Raw genomic sequence first — 16,375 nt, forward strand, 5'->3', positions numbered from 1 at the left:
GGGGGGGGGGCGGGTGCAACTCAGTAGTAGAGTGCTTGCCTGATACGTGTGAGGCCCTAGGTTTTTGATTCCTAGCACTATTAAAAAAATCCTTAAATAAAGACCTGTAATCTGACCCTTTTCACCTTTGACTTGAACTCCCACACACTCCCCAACTCTGCACCCCATCCTGCTTTCATTTCCTCAAATGTAGGAACATGTCCAGTTTGGGACACTGTTAAATCAGTGGAGCACAGTGCCTGATGAATAGTTTCACTTGAGCATTTGTAAAATAAAATGACAATAAATAATAGGGATTCAACAATCACTGGTTCTTGCCACTTACTTTGTGTTAGTTTTATCTATATATTTTTCCTCTCTTTCCTGAGTGTGAATTTCATCATTTCTGTTTAATAAATCTTGCAGGTTGCTATGGGTGGTGCATCTATAGTGTTGAACCACTCTCATATTCAGATTCTACATAGGTAGATGGAATGTTTGAGTTAGATTCTGTATGGACTTTTGTCTAATTATAAATTCAATCACTATCCAATTCCCAAATCTGTTACTGTGGCTTTCTGGGAACCAGAAACATCTACTTAATAGATGTTTCTACTAGAATATGTTGTCATCACTTGCAATTCCATATGCTTTTATATATAAAAGTTTATATATATATATATACACACCACTTTCAAAAATCGCCTTCCTTTTTGGGAAATCCTCCACCTTAGGAGTCTAGCAGATGAAATGACAAATACTTGCATAAATCATGTGTACCAGCTGAAAGCTAATGATTCAAAAAAGCAGGTACAGAAAGTTACATATCCTGGGCATCTGCAGAAGTGTAGCAAGTAAGCACCTGGGACAGTAGTGAGCATGGTTGTGGTGGTAGCATCTGGCATTCAGTGTGAGCTGTACAGAGATACAAGATGCCTATACTTGGTAAGGAACCTACGGGAGCCTTCTCCCAATTGATTCTGTAGCATATTATAGTCTGTGTAACTTTCTGTTTGGCCAGTTATGGTCTGTGGCCATGTAGACACAATCCTCAATCTCCAGCAATTATTTGAGCTAGCCATATTCTCTTAACAAATTTTGTTTCTGTTTAAATCAGCTACAGCTATTTTCTGTTGCTTAGCACTTAAAACCCTTCATTAAAACAGAGCTTTGTCATCTTGCTCAAACACGATCCTCTGTATTGTGACCCTGAAGCCATTATTGATGCTTATTATTATGTCCATCTACTTTAGAATATTTCAGTAAGATGTGTATATGTTTGAAAGTTAACTTTAATCTACACACTCCAGGGAAGGTGATTAGCATTTGAAAGATACTAATTAGGAGTCTTCACTGCAGAATTGGATGCACAAATGTTTTCAATATCACTATGTAAATGTGAACTGGAGGTACATTAATTAACATAAAGGATTAGAAAGAATTTTTCATTGTGGAAATGAGAGGTGTTCAAGATATGTGCTTGGCTAGAATATAGTACAGGCATTTCTGCATTTTCATGAGTGTGGTAAAAAATCTGCTGAGTCTCGCAGACTGACACCTTCAAAATAGCTCCCTGCACCTAGATTGTTCTTTAATACTTAGCCACAAGGACCTGTTTGTGTACTATTTTTTTGTTTCTACTTGCTGATAAATATTGGAATAGTAACATTCAGTGTGAGACTTGCTTTTAGTATAGGACACCACTGCCTAGTAAGAAAGGAGAAGGCCCTCATCAATCCTTGGTTACTGAAGACTACAAATATGTACCAAAAGAACCTGATAATTGTGAAAGACCAAGTGTTGTTCAGTTTTACCCACTCTCTTTCATTTATCATTTCTTTTCAACTTCCATTGCTCCTAACCTAGATGAGGTCCTGAGATCCAAATTACTTTAGTAACCTCCTGAAAACTTGTCATCTTCAGCCTCATGCTAGTCTAATCTATTGCACTAGCCTCTGGCTGATATCCTCAGAGCACTACTCTGTGTCACTTCTGGGATTAAAACCAGTGACCTCCACAGGCTACAGAATAAAGCCCAAATTCTTTAGCCTGGCACCTAAGGCTGCATAGGGCCTTTTTCCCAGTGCTATTTACCCTGAAATTAAAAGTGTCAGGTCAGTTCCTGACATCTGGCATATCCACAGCCAAACACCTACATATGAAACAGCCACCTGATAATGATCCCATGATGGAGATTTCATGCTGTGGTAACTGATGGCAGTGTAATGAGCTGAAGAACAGGAATTTCCACTCTTTCACCTGCTTGATGCAGGAAGGACCTATGTGCTCCAGGCTAAGAGTTTCAACCAGCAGAATAAGCTGAGACTTGGAACACCTGTAGGAATGTAACCATGAAAATAGCAAGTTAAGGCAGGGAAGGCCAGTATTTGTCACCAGAGGAGCAGCTGATTCTATCATACATCTGGGTCCTTGTGGCAGCGAGCCACAGATGAGTCATTGTCAATTCTTCCTGTGTTCTCTTGTTTTCACTATCCTCATATGGTCCTTCACTCTATGCCTAGGGCTAAACTAACTTTAGGTTCTGGTAGGCAACCTCCCTTGGAACACTATGTAGCACTTTGTGTTTACAAAGTGCTTTCACCTATGTTATACAATCCTCATTCAGTAATACACACACAAACAATGAAAATAGTTTCATCACCATTATGCAAATGAAGTAACCAAGGTCCAGAGAAACTATAGTGTTCTAGGTCTTCATAACTATTTAGGAGAAGGGACTTAAACCTCAGTCTTTCAGCCATCAAGTGCAGCTTTCCAAATACCAACCATTCAATGCGAGGGAGCAAAAGTATTTCCATCTCATGACTCCTGCTCATAGTATATAGGGAAAGGGTTACAATGTTGACTCTTGGCTATATCTTGGAATCATCTGGAAGATTTTTAACTTACATTCATACCAAACCCAGCCCAGACCAAGTAAGCAGAGTCTCTCAAATGAGTTCTAGGGAGGGGTGTGTGTGCCTTTCTACCTCAGTGATTCTAATGTAAAGAAAAGGTTGGGAACTGCTGAGTTCTTAGAGTGCTATGGTTTCCCAAGTCTGGCCCCCAGACCAGCTGCATCCACATCACCTGGGAACTAGTTAGAAGAGCAAATCACTGGCTCCTACTCCCAGAACTACTGAAACTCTAAGTGTAGAACCCAGATTTAAGGATTAAGTTCAGATATGTGTGCCACCTATCTCTCATACTTTAAATTTACACATTTAATTTTTGATATTCTGCTTGTATCTTTTATCTACCTGTTCTCCATGTACTCTAAATAATGTCTTCTCTTGAGTTCTGTTGGCTTATTCTCTCTGCCTACTCCTGGACTTAGCCATTCACTATTCCCTGTAGGGAAGCCATTAAGATACAGAGTTCTGGAGTTCAACTGCCTTAGTTTAATCCATCCGCACCACTTATTAGTTCTGTGCATTTCCCTATCTATAAAATGGAAGTAGTATTTACTGATAGATGTGGTTATGAGAATGAAATGAGTAAAGTGTTTAGAAGAAAGCCTGAAAGTTCTCAAGTATTAGCCATTTTCATTTTTATGTAGCTCAGGGGAGCTCTTCAGCCTTCGTTCAGTCTAATTTTCAGATTGGTATATTAACATCTAGAGCTCAGCAAAGAGGGGGAAATTTATGTCAAATACTCACTAATAGCATATCATTCATTTTATCTTTGTTACATGAAAGATGGAAACAAAGACAAAACAATGACTTGACTTTTACATTTAAAGGAATTTAATACACCTTCTTCAACTTTTCTCCTCCTGCTTATCCAGTGACTATTTCTACATACATCCTAAGAGCTTAATGGGTTTCCTTCAGTTGTGCGACAACACTTATGCGTTTATTTGTTCTCAGCTTTCACTAACTTTCTTTTCATATTATAACTCAAATTATATCTTAGTGACCACAAACTGTAAGGGAGCTACTTAAATACATGGATTTTAAGAATCTACACAAAATCCTACCATATGATAAATTCTCACATTGCTCCCTCCAGACCTGAATTCTTTATGAAGTGCTCATACACAGGCGATTCCGATGAAATGCCAGGTTTGGGGACCACTGCTCTAGACAATACAGAAATGAAACTAACTGAAAACTCAAGACTAGTAAGTTTGCTGGGGAGTGTGGTGATAGGGTGGACTATTTCTCTATTACCATTCTAGTTCTGATATTGTGTCTCTTACCACTTCCTAAATAGATTTTCCTCTGATGTCCATATATGTCCTCTTTTTCTTTTTTTTAATGCTCCTTTACTAGACCTTAACAAAGATTAAGTCTCACTTCTCTGTAACTGATTCTTAAGCCTATATGCCTGAAGCATCTCGAGATCAAGGTGACATTTTAAACTTGGATAAAGGCTCTATCTCCCAAACTGAATCCTTCCTCTTTCACCTCCTTCTATACATACTTTCTACTTACAGTGATTGGCAACTTTTTACAGAATTCAAATTCTTTAGTTTGATAGCCAATACCCTCCAAAAATATTGTTTTAGCTATTTACTATGCTTCTAATTCCTAATATTTCTTTTCAGTGTCCTGAGCTCTATCAAATGAAAATGCTCCTGAATTGAGGGCCCTCATTTTCCACACCTGTGTTCTCACTTCATTCCTCTGTCTAGAATACTTTTCTTGTGTGTTTTACTTGTCCCATCACTAGTTTTTCTTTCAAACTTTATTTAAAATACTGCTTCCTCCAGATTTTTCACTGAGTGTCCCAGATGAAAATATCTTCTTCTTTTGAATTTGCATAGATTTTATCTGTTACTTCACTGACATCACTTCAGTTTTTCTCTTTTGTTCTTTTTTTTATACTTTAAAAATGTGCAGACTACCTGTTGGGGCAGGCCCCAAATGACTGTAGTTAGGCTTCTTTGCTGAAACTTCCAGCAGGTTATGTTTTGTTTTTAGTATATAGTCAGGGCTGGGAATTGGCTATGTTATGGTTAGTCAAGGCCAGAAACACTCTGACTCAGCCCGTATACACTCAAGGTTGGAAACATTAACTCCTGAGCATGTGCACACCCGCCTTACGTAACCTGTTGGCAGTGTGCCTGTGGAAAAGACTAGGGATGAAATGGGCTAACGGGGACAAAATGTAGGCAAAATGAAGACTAAATTGGAACTGGTTAGGAGATGAAGCTGAAGCTGGAGGTTGTGGCCACCGTGGAATAAAGCACGTCTACTATCCTGTGTCTTACATCTTTTTTCCTCCTGCAGAACCCCGAATCTGTTTCCTGGGTCAGACCCCCTGCACAACATTACACTAACTCACACAGTTCAAACAACTTAAACTATGCAAAGTGAAAGTCCTCATCAGCATTTTGTCAAAGCTACTTTCCTACCTATAGGAAAGAGTATTACAGTTAGATATAATTTATCCTTTCAAATCAGTATTTCTCAAAAAATTGGTCAGAGTCTCCATTCCTACCTCAAATCACTTAGTGAGCTTGTTAGAAATGGAGGCGCCTGTGCATTGACCTAGATCTACTGAATTAGAATTTCTTGGAAGTTTTGCTCTGATCATTCTTAATCATACTAAAATTTGAGACTCAATGCTTTCATCCATACATTAAATAGAAGTTCTTACACAATGCTTACTTGTTTTTGTTTGGTTATTATGTTCTTTCACTAATAATGATATTTGACTCGTTTTTAGTTTTATGAATTTATCATGGAGCTCTTTAGACAAACAGATCCACTGTGTGTATGTGTGTGTGTGTGTGTGTGTGTGTTTAATTTTTAAACAAATGGATATCTTATATGTAACTCTGATAATGGACATTTAGACTTCCAGTTTCTAATTATAAATAACTGTGCTTCAATGAATATGTAAAATTTGTACTCATGATGCAAGAAGTTGATGACTTAAGTGCATATTCAAAATGTGATGCTACTAAATCATTCCCCAAAAAGGAGTTTTGAATTTACACAGAATTTCTTCCAATAGTTAAAGAGAATATTTGTACCCCATATATCTATCAGTAGTGTGTATTATCATTTTCAGTTATTTCAAGCTGATGGATGAAAAATATTATCTGTTGCTTTAATTTGTTCTTTTTCTCATGCCTGGTGAGATTGAGCTCCCTATTTTATTTTCTGCCATTTTTATTTCTTCTCATATGAACTGTCAGTTCCTGTCTGTTGTTCATATTTACCATTATGTGTTGAATTGTCTACCACTGATACTCTTGAACTGACCATTGTCTTTGATCTGAAATGTTATGTTTATCATATACTAAATTCCTAAATGTACATTGGAAAGGTTCAGGACTTTTTATTCTTTTCTATTTGTCTATTTGCACTTATGCCCTACCATATTATTATAGTCTTTAGTTGGCTTTTATATCAATATTTTCTTCATTCTTCAAAAGCTTCCTAGTTATATATGCCTACTTTTTTCTTTCAAATTTTTAATCAGTTCATAAAATCCATACAAAAATCTTATTTATATTTTGGTTAAAAATGCAATAAATTAGAGATTAATTTTGGGGAGATTTGACATTTTCCAAATTTTGCTATCTTACCAAATCACAGACTTAACTGATATTTAGTCGTCTCAGGCACTTGTAATATCTATAGTTTGATGTTCCTTATAAGGTTTTTTAGATTTTCTTTACTTAAGTCTCAAAACTTTATTTTCCTTCCCCCCACCCCCCATACTGGAATTGAACCCAGGGCCTTGTGCATGCTAGCCAAGTACTCTACCATTTACACCACTAGTCCCCCAATTTTTTATATTGCTTATTGTTAAGTACTTTTAGTTTTTTGTTTTTGTTTTTGCAAACATGAATGAGACTTCATTAGATTTTCTAATTGGTGTTTGCCATTTTTTAGGAAAACAAAACTACTAAGCTTTTTTTTTATTAGTTCTAATAGATTTTTAGTCATTTATACTTTTTAGTCAATGATAACATCTACATGTAATAAGCTTTTTTCTTACTTTCCAATCATTATGATTCTTTTTTTTTTTAATCTCATTTTATTTAACAGGCTAAGTCTGTTGTTTCAGCATTGAAAAGTCTTGGTGATATTGGGCACCATGGTGTTTCTTTCAGCCTTTAATGAAAGGCTTCTAATATTTGTTCATTAAATATGAGGTTTGCTGAACATTTTTGGTAAATTTTTCTTTCCACGTTAAGGAGGATGTCTTCTATCAATCTGACTGACAGCATTTATACGAATGAATTTTGAATTTAATGTTTCTTTTTTCAGCATCCAGATGATTATATAGATTTTCTCTTTAATTGATGGATATGGTGACTTGCATTATTACTTAACTGAATGCATTCTTGGAAGAAAAATAATCCTCTTTGGTAGTAATGAATATTACTTTGACTAGATTTTTTCCCCCTAGGATTTCATTGAGTAGCCTTATATTAATAATTAAAAGTGAAATTGAATTGTGAGTAGGCAGAATGATGGTCTACCAAAGATACCCTAATTCATAGAAGCCGAATCAGCTTTTACATAGCAGGTGATTTACCTTAAAGAACTTGAGATAAGGAACCAAAGTCATCAGGAGTCCTTATACACGGAAACCTTTCAGTTGCAGAGAAAATGAGCAGGAGCTGCAATGATAGAAGAAGGATTAGAGAAATGTAAGTGAGGAGTTGAGCAGATAGCTGGTTTTGAAAATGCAGGAAGAGGACCATGATCCAAGCAATGCAGGAGGCCTCTAGCTAGAAAAGGCAAGGAAATGAATCCTACAGCCTTCAAAAACGAATGCTAACACCTTGATTTTATAGTGAGGCAAGAGCCATGTTTGACTTAATAACATACAGAACTATAAGATAATATATTTGTGTTATTTTAAGTCACTAAATTTATTTATAGCAACAATAGAAAATTAGTATAGTCTGTAGTCTATAATTTTATCTGTGTGCTCTACCAGTTTGGAAAACAGATATAGCCAAAAAAAAAAAAAAAAAAAAAAAAAAAAAAAACCTTCTTTTTCAATGCTTTAGAATAACTTTTACGAAAAAAAAATTGTTCATAAATGTTTTATCAAACACCTGTAAAACTGATTCTTGTGCCTTTATAAAAAAAAAAAGATATTCAATTCCTTTTTGGACTTTGTCTTTTCCTATCCCATCTTCCAGTTCTGGCACTGCTTCAGGGCTGGATATGAGCACAAGAGAGGTGGTGTTGCAGTTTCTTACCACCGTCTCTCCCTTGCAGCAGCATCTGGGCCCAAACCACTGACTGGTTGAAGACAAATGTTCAGGTTCCTTACCTCTGCTGGGGCCACCAGTGCAAAGCAGGAAGTAGAGCTAGCACCAATAGTACCTAAGAAAAACACATCATCTGATGGGAGCACCACTCCATACAGTAAGCACCCCACTCATTGCAGTCTACATAACACCTGCCTGAACTAGTGTCCCCATAGAAATGGTAGGTCTCTCTGACTCTTCCACAGTATGCACTGTGCCCATATGTGTACAAATTGAACTATATTCTAATTCTGAGAATGTATTAAGGAATAAACTCATTAATATTAAACAAACCTGGACTACCTCAAAAGATTCATAAACTATTAGCAGTGGTCTTGTGTCATCTCAATTGCATTTGGGAAGAAAAATTCATTCATTTATGAATATTTATTGATTACTGGCTTTGTGCAAGGTATTTTTCTAGGCCGAAGATACAAAATGTAATAGAAGGCCTTTCCCAAATATCTAGACACAGAAAGATAAATTTCAGATATTTGTAGCTATGTGGAGACTTTATGATTTTTTAAGAGACCACTTTAGAGTATGCAGACTGTATGTTCTTCCTAAAGAAGTGACATTTATGCTGAGAACTGAACAACAAAAGTGAAGTAGGTATGCAAATCAAATAAAGGAATAAGAAATGTTAGGCAGAGGGAATATCTAGTATAAAGGTAGGCATGGGTATGTATGTGCCTATTTGTCTGTGTCCCCTCTCCCGTCCCTGCCCCTAAGGATTTTAACATACAGATTGAAGGAGAGAGGAATAGGAGATTTGGGGAGGCAGAGAGGGGGTCACATCATTTACATTAGCTTTTTTATGATGAGGGACACTGGTACTTAAGCCATGTTTAGATGACTTTGTGTGAAAGGAAAGCCAAGTAATTAGTTTTCATTGATATGTATACCAGGTACTGCAATGCAAGAATGTTTTCAGTAATGTTAGTTTTTGTTCATTGCCATGTATTAATGCTTATATATATACACACACACACACACACACACATACACACACAAATACACACGCTATTTAACTGTCTATGTATATTATAAAATCATTGCTAATTTCTGACTATCCATTCTCCAGTGTAAGAGTGAAGTAATTAAGCCTCAACTATGAGTTATAATTTATTGAATGGTGTAGACTTTGTTACAATTGTATCCCTATCTTAAGAAGCAATCCTACACACGGCTTTCAGAGTTAAAAAAAAAAAAAGTGGGGCAGGGGGAAGGCAGGGAGCCAGGAGGTCTAGTAGATCAGTGGAAGTTCATAGTTACTAAAAAACAACTCCAAGAGTATGTTCTGAATACAACATAAAACCTAAACTACTCCGTCTAAAGACCTGTGCTTGTTCTCTTTTGAGTTTCTTCACCTTATGAAGTAAAATCAATCCACGAAAGTATTTCTCTGCACCTGTACTTATCTGTAATATTACCTTTTCACAAATGATGTTAAAATGTCACTTCGTTACACTTCAGAAATTTTAGGGAGGAAAACATTTTTCATTATATTATAAAGAACTCATTTGAACTTTTCTGAAGTACTAAATTGATGTCAGCAGTTCAGTGTGTAGCCGCCAGCCATAAGCAAGACTGAAGACATGGCTTGTGACACCCTAATTCTCATTCATCATCTCCTCATTCCTCTGGCACCATTCTTTAGGCCCTACTTGTATACTTCAAGTTACATAAGCTCCAGACCAGCACCCTTTCTCTCCATCAAAATGTAGCCTTTCCAATTCCCAGGTTCCTTCTGTTTCCTCAGCAACCTGCTCTGATACTCTGTGCTTGTGGTTGTAAAGCTCTGTTTATAGGTAAGCCATTAGGTCCTCATTCTGCCACTAGTCTATTTTCTGAGCGTCTTTTTTCTCACAGATGGACCCCAGGACTTTAACTGCCAACCTTCCCCTCTTCTTTCCTCCAATCACCAACTTTATTTTCAGGAATTGTTTAATCCATATATAAGTTTGGATTTCATATTCTCTCTTGGATTCCTAGTGAAAACGCCTGAGGCAATTTGGAACAGATGAGTATTTTTTGCTAAGTTTATTATTCCTTCTCATTTTAGCCAGTTTTTGAAAACCTCCATCCAAACAGACATGTGTTTTAGGAGTGTGAGGAAGAAGTCAATTACTATTGGCCATGACCACATTTGTGTTCTTTTTCCTTGAAAAAGAAAACAATGGGCATAGCTAGTGACATTAGTTAAGCATAAATGATTCATAGGTCTAGAATGGACTGCAAATGTAACTTGACTTAAATGTGGATCCTGTAATAGCTTCATATAGAACATCTTTGTGCCTACAGATTATATTCTTGATAGCTGATTTCCCACATCAGCTCGAAATGCTACAGAAAAAAATACTGTCATTAGTACGTTCCACAGGATAATTTAATTGGTTGTGATTGACTTCAACAGATATGACATATATGCAATAAAAGTTCATTTTCCAGACTTTTCTCCATAGAGAGTTACAAACAGACCTTGAATAACTATCACACATTGGTTTATCTTTTGAGCATTGTTCCCTATCATTTTTATGGTTTGGGCATACTGATCCAACAATATCAACAAATTTGTTTTACAGCTTTTTAATGACAAACTTAAGAAATAATTCTGCAATCAATGCCTATGACAATTTTTGTTTATTTTCATTTAACTTAATGTCATAGAAATAGGTTCTGTATTTTGTACTACTGAAGAGCCCAGTATTAGAAATTGTTAAAATGTATGATGCGAAATAGTTTCATCTATCATTTTTGACTACTGAGTTAATATTTAGAAGTGTTTTATATTATCACAAAAAGTAGACTAGCTTTCTAATATCTTAGCAAAGGTGCTATGATTAAATATAAAATTCAAAGTAAGTTGAACACTCCTTATATTGACAAGTGGCAAGACTCTCATCCAAAAAAAAAAAAAAAAAAAAGCACTAAACTACTGAGATTCTGTAAAAAAGTTAGCACTTCACTCCTTTTATAAGATTTAGGGGTCCTTAAAGTAATGAAATTGTTAGGTATATAGCATGGTTGTTCTTTGGGTATTGTGTCATATTGAGCACCACAAATATTCTTGGGGAGCTTTGTGTTCATAGTGGATAGTGGTTATAAATTTTTTTCATAATTTTTTTTGGAGGGGTATTGAAAATTGAACCCAGGACGCATTACCATTGAGCTATATATCCCTAGCCCTTCTTATTTTTTTTTTTTTTTTTTTATTTTGAGAGAGAGTCTCACTAAGTTGCTTAGGGCTTTGCTAATTTGCTGACACTGGCCTCAAACTTGTGATCCTCCTGTCTGAGCTTTCTGAATCGTTAGGATGACAGGTGTGCAATACCTCACTTGGCTTATCATAAACTCTTATGGAGGTTACTATAATTCAGTTTATTGAGAAGAGTATTTCTGTAATAAACCTTTGTTATTATTTGAATAGTAACATAATGTATTTTCCACCTTTGTTATCAGTTACCAATTTGCAATACCAAAAAGAAACCAATTTTTCTTTTTCTTTTTTTCTTTTGTGGTACTGGGGATTGAGCCCAGGGCCTTGTACATATTTAAGCACAGGCTCTTACCACTGAGCTGCACTTGCATTCCATTCTGACCTCTTTCAGCAGAGGAGTACAACTGTTATAGTGTGCTCAGAAAAGGGTGTGGAAATGGAATAAAAGCTTAATTTGTTTCCCCTTTTATAATCAGAATTCGCATTTAGCTTGCACTTTTCTGAGGGGCATATCTCTCTTATCCACAATGCTTTTTAATTTGCTGAAAAGGTTTTTGTGCTTAAAGCTTTTTTTTTTAACCTGTTATTCCAGTTTTGGGAAACAAAGTGATTTTAAGCAAATTTTAAGACAAAACTATAGGATCAGTAGGCAATCATTTTTAGATATCTAGATTCCTAGATACCAAGTACATACAGAATTCTTGTCTTCTCCAATACATCATATACTCCATGAAAATGCAAGGGGTGTAATCACTGTAATCTCTGTTTCCCCAGCATATTGCACATGGAAGAATTCATTTGCTCAAGGAATTAAAAAAAAAAAAAACCACCTCTTTTGTAGCATGAGAAAGCTGCCTAAAAATCAAAACAGATCTGCTTAATGATAGCATCTGTTATCATACTTCATTTCCCTGAAAGTTAATTATATAGATGACATACGGTGAACGAGAATTTATGCTGTTGTTCTGGTTCTGCCATAAACAGCATGACAATAGGAGAAGTCACAGTTCTCTGGTAATACCAGCAAGTGAATTTATGGAATTAAGGGATTTAAGTAAATGGAACCAGTGGAAAAATTCTAAAAGTCATTCAAATTCTAAATTGCATTCTAAATCATAAATCATTCAATATGTAAAAGACCACAAAACTTTCAGTTTAGAAGTAACAGACAAAGAATATTAGAAAATTTAAAATTTTTAATAAATGTGCTTTGTTCACAAAATGTGAAAAAAATACAACAAACACAAACATACATTTTCTGGTATGGTACCTCCCACCACTTGGCAGCTATGGTAAAACCAAATGATCTATCATGATCCTGAAGAATCCAACCACATGATTATCATTTGTTTTTTGAAACACCAAATTATTTTGGAGAAACTGCTGTGAATGAGACAGGAGACCTCTTAATTTCTTTATAGTCATATGAAATAATTGTTAGAGTAGTCATATAGTATTAGAAGGCCCTTCACTTATTATTATGTGTGTGATTTGGCATCAACACACAATGACTTCTTATATTTCAATACTTACAATAATGAATTGGCCTTGGTGGAACATGTGTTGGTTTAAATCCTGTGTCAACCTAATTTGAATAAACTGAACTTACAGTAACAAATGATGTAAATTCAAACAAATTTATACTAAGTGGTAGTAGGTTTTATAGAGTTTTTTTTTTTTTTCTTCAAAGTACTACTTAAAATATATCATGCACATTTTGGAGCAAAACCAGAATCAACATCTGTAAACACTCAGAAGAATTTATAGCACCCACATTTTAGCTGTAACACAAACGCTGTCTCAAAGGTCATACTTAGACCAGCTTTTCAAAGCACTATTTTAATTTACTTTCAAAGCACTTTCATTTGGTGTATTGTTGTCTTTGTTATTAGGATTGGATTTAGGCAAACCAAAGAAAATAATCAGTATAATAAAAGGATAACACTAAAATGCAAGTCTCTATTATCCAGAACACAGTGCTTTTTTTCTTTTCTTTTGAGGAAGTTACAAGACATAATCCTGTAGTGTTTAACTGGAAAGAAAGGTAAACCCTAATAATTAAGGAATCATAGGCTATTGAAAGTAAACGAAAAATTTCAGGTTAATTATGGCATATTTGAACCACCATACATTGTTCAGTTAACTGACTTTTTTTTTTTTTTTTGGCTAATTACAATCTGGTTACTTTATTAATGTAATATGTGAAATTTAATTTGAAATATTGGGTACACACAATCATGTATATCTTAAAGGATAAGTTTTGTATTTGTAAATAAAATTTGACATTCAAAGGTAACTACAGCAACTCACAATAAGCACAAAAACATCAGTTTTACCAGAGTAAAGAAGTGCAGTTTATGAAATTTAGGATCAACTATTGAAAATGCAAGTTTCCTTTTAAAACACACACACACATACACACACACACACACACACACATTAACCATGAAATCTGAAACTGTGATATTTCAGTGCAAAAACCTCAGTATGAGGTAATTTTAATGTAATAACCACTTGAAAAAAAATCCACACAGTGGCACTCTTAAAAATGATAGTTTACATGACAATTGCTGGCTGACAAGACAATGTGGACTAAATGTTCTCAGCTGTTTAAACTTGTCTTGTTTGGACATATTTTTCCTTAATCATTTGCTTCTGATTCAGAAACACAGAAAGGCATTTATCAATGTGGAAAGGGAAAATTCCCACAGCCAACTAATGTTTTATATATTCAAAGAAAAATTTCTGCTAGGCTTTAGAAAGAAACTAGGATACCAAAAGTTGAAAACCATTTTGAGATTATCAGCAAAGGATTAATTTTAAAATTTTCTGTGTAATTCCAAACATGTAGAGCAGCACCTCCTTAATGGAAAGGTGGGAACCCTATCAAAGTTGGTCTCATCAGAACATAAACTCTCTTACAAGTGCAAACCCTTTCACAAAGGTGTTCTCAGTCAGTAATTAGTATTATATATTGTTCCTTGCTTAAAAAGAAAACTTTGTAAATGAAATCTAAATTTCAAAAGAGTAAAAATGAATTCTCACAGATTAATATACTTAACACCAAGGCCCAAATCAACAAGAAAAATTATCAAAATACTACTTTGGCAATGGTGCTTCTTGTATTGTGCTAATTAAATCAGAATACATACTTTGGAGGAAAACTCTACCCCAATGTCTGATGCTGCCAAATGAGTGTAAGAGAAGAAAAAAGCAAAAACAGCTATCACCAATTCCAAAAAGTTCAGGAAATATTGGATCATCATATGAAACTGAATAGAAAACGGCTTTCTGTAACACATAACAATTTAGCTAGGAAAAAAATGATAAGTGCATCAGAAAACAACTAAACCAATCTATCTCTGTATCATATTTAACTCGTGAGTCATCAAAGTGCAATCTACAGCTTTCTACATATCTTTAAGTTTCCCATTGCAATGGTATAAAGTCAACATTGAACAATTGAAGAAAATGAAAATATAGAGCAAATTATGCTTCATTTTCACAATAGCACTAAAGAAAAAGGTACCTTTCTATATCTTAGTGTGAAATGCTAAAGTAACAGTGATTTCTGCTATGACAGGAGTCACTCTGCATGAAACTTTAAGCATTCTATATAAGAATAAATTTTAAAATCCAGAAGTAGAAAAAAATAGCAAACTCTGTAAACCTCTGCATTTCTTCTATGCAAACCAGGTTTTGTGTATTGAGTTCATGTTAGTATTTCTGATTATTGTAAGCAAATCAGTTTACAAGTCTGGACTGAAAGGGCCTTTTGCTTTTATATTAACTTAAAAGTAATATGGGATCCTCTAGCTCATAGAAAGGAATAGAGCTGGCTTGACTTTCTCCAGAATCTGAGTCATATGGAGCATCAGGGAGTTCTGTGAAACCGTATGCTAATTGTTCATCTTCTATATCTGATCGTACATAGCAGGAAGGATTAGAATATTCCTCATCTTCTATACTGTTGAAATCTTGAGGAATATATAACATCCCTGGGTAGTTCCTACTAACCAAGTCACTTGTGGTTTTTAGGGAGATTTTCCTAAATGCCATCAGATGCATATGTGAAAATTTTGAATACTTGAAGCGTTTAAAGCCCAAGGACTCTATAGCAATCTTCCAGCTTTTCATCATCATAGCATGACGGTTCTGATGGGAGGAATCAGGTGTGATGATAAGTAATAAACCATTTAACACCAACAGTTCATGAGCTTTCTTGCAGCAAATCCATCGCTGGTAGGGTGACGGAAAATAGGAAAGAAGGAGAGAGAAAACAACCACATGGAAAAGCTCTCCAGGAAGAGAATCAATAGGATTTTTCAACTGCTTCAAAAAAGCATCTATAGCATCCTGTGCAAGCTGGAGCGGCTGCTGAAGTTGTAAGTTCAGGAAGTCACACTTGTATACACTCTGCAGAAGAGAGAGAGAGAAAAGGCATATTAATATCAAGGGCTGGGGATGTATATAGCTCAGTGGTAGAGCACTTGCCTAGCATGTGCAAGGGCCCTGGGTTAGATTTCAGCACTGAAAAATTATTAAGTTTGACAGATTTATTTACCAAAACTTATAAAAATCTCAGAAATTAAGCCCAAAGAATTTTAGTTATCATTATGTATGTGTATAAAGTTATATATAAAATATAAAGTTATATGTAAAATGACTTTTCCTTCTTATCAACTTGAAATTAAAAATTTTATGCATATGTACAAAAAAATCTTAAGTTTATCTGAAATTTAATTTGGGTAAGAGTTTACTGGAATGATTTTATTTCCAAACTTAGTCACTCTTACATTCGCTTTGACATATACAGTTAATAAAAACAAGCTAGCTTTAAAAACAACTTTTATAGAAAAAAATACCATAATATAAGTATGAATCAGAGAAGTAAAAATAAAAATGTAATGAATGAGGCATTATAATTTGTATAAGCAGAACGATGCCAA

General features: G+C 35.0%; 1 protein-coding gene across 1 annotated transcript in view; it reads right to left on the reverse strand.

Moving 5' to 3' along the window:
* Positions 1 to 12,602: 12,602 nt before the first annotated feature.
* Bmt2 (base methyltransferase of 25S rRNA 2 homolog) overlaps positions 12,603 to 16,375 on the reverse strand; it is a 76,685-nt gene continuing 72,912 nt past the window's right edge. The window contains exon 5 of the mRNA XM_015488263.2: positions 12,603 to 15,842. Within this exon, the coding sequence (XP_015343749.1) occupies positions 15,213 to 15,842 (630 nt within the window). The 3' untranslated portion in view covers positions 12,603 to 15,212. The remainder of the gene's footprint in view (positions 15,843 to 16,375) is intronic.

This window comes from Marmota marmota, unplaced genomic scaffold (genome assembly GCF_001458135.2).
Source record: "Marmota marmota marmota unplaced genomic scaffold, marMar, whole genome shotgun sequence".
Lineage (NCBI taxonomy): Eukaryota > Metazoa > Chordata > Mammalia > Rodentia > Sciuridae > Marmota > Marmota marmota.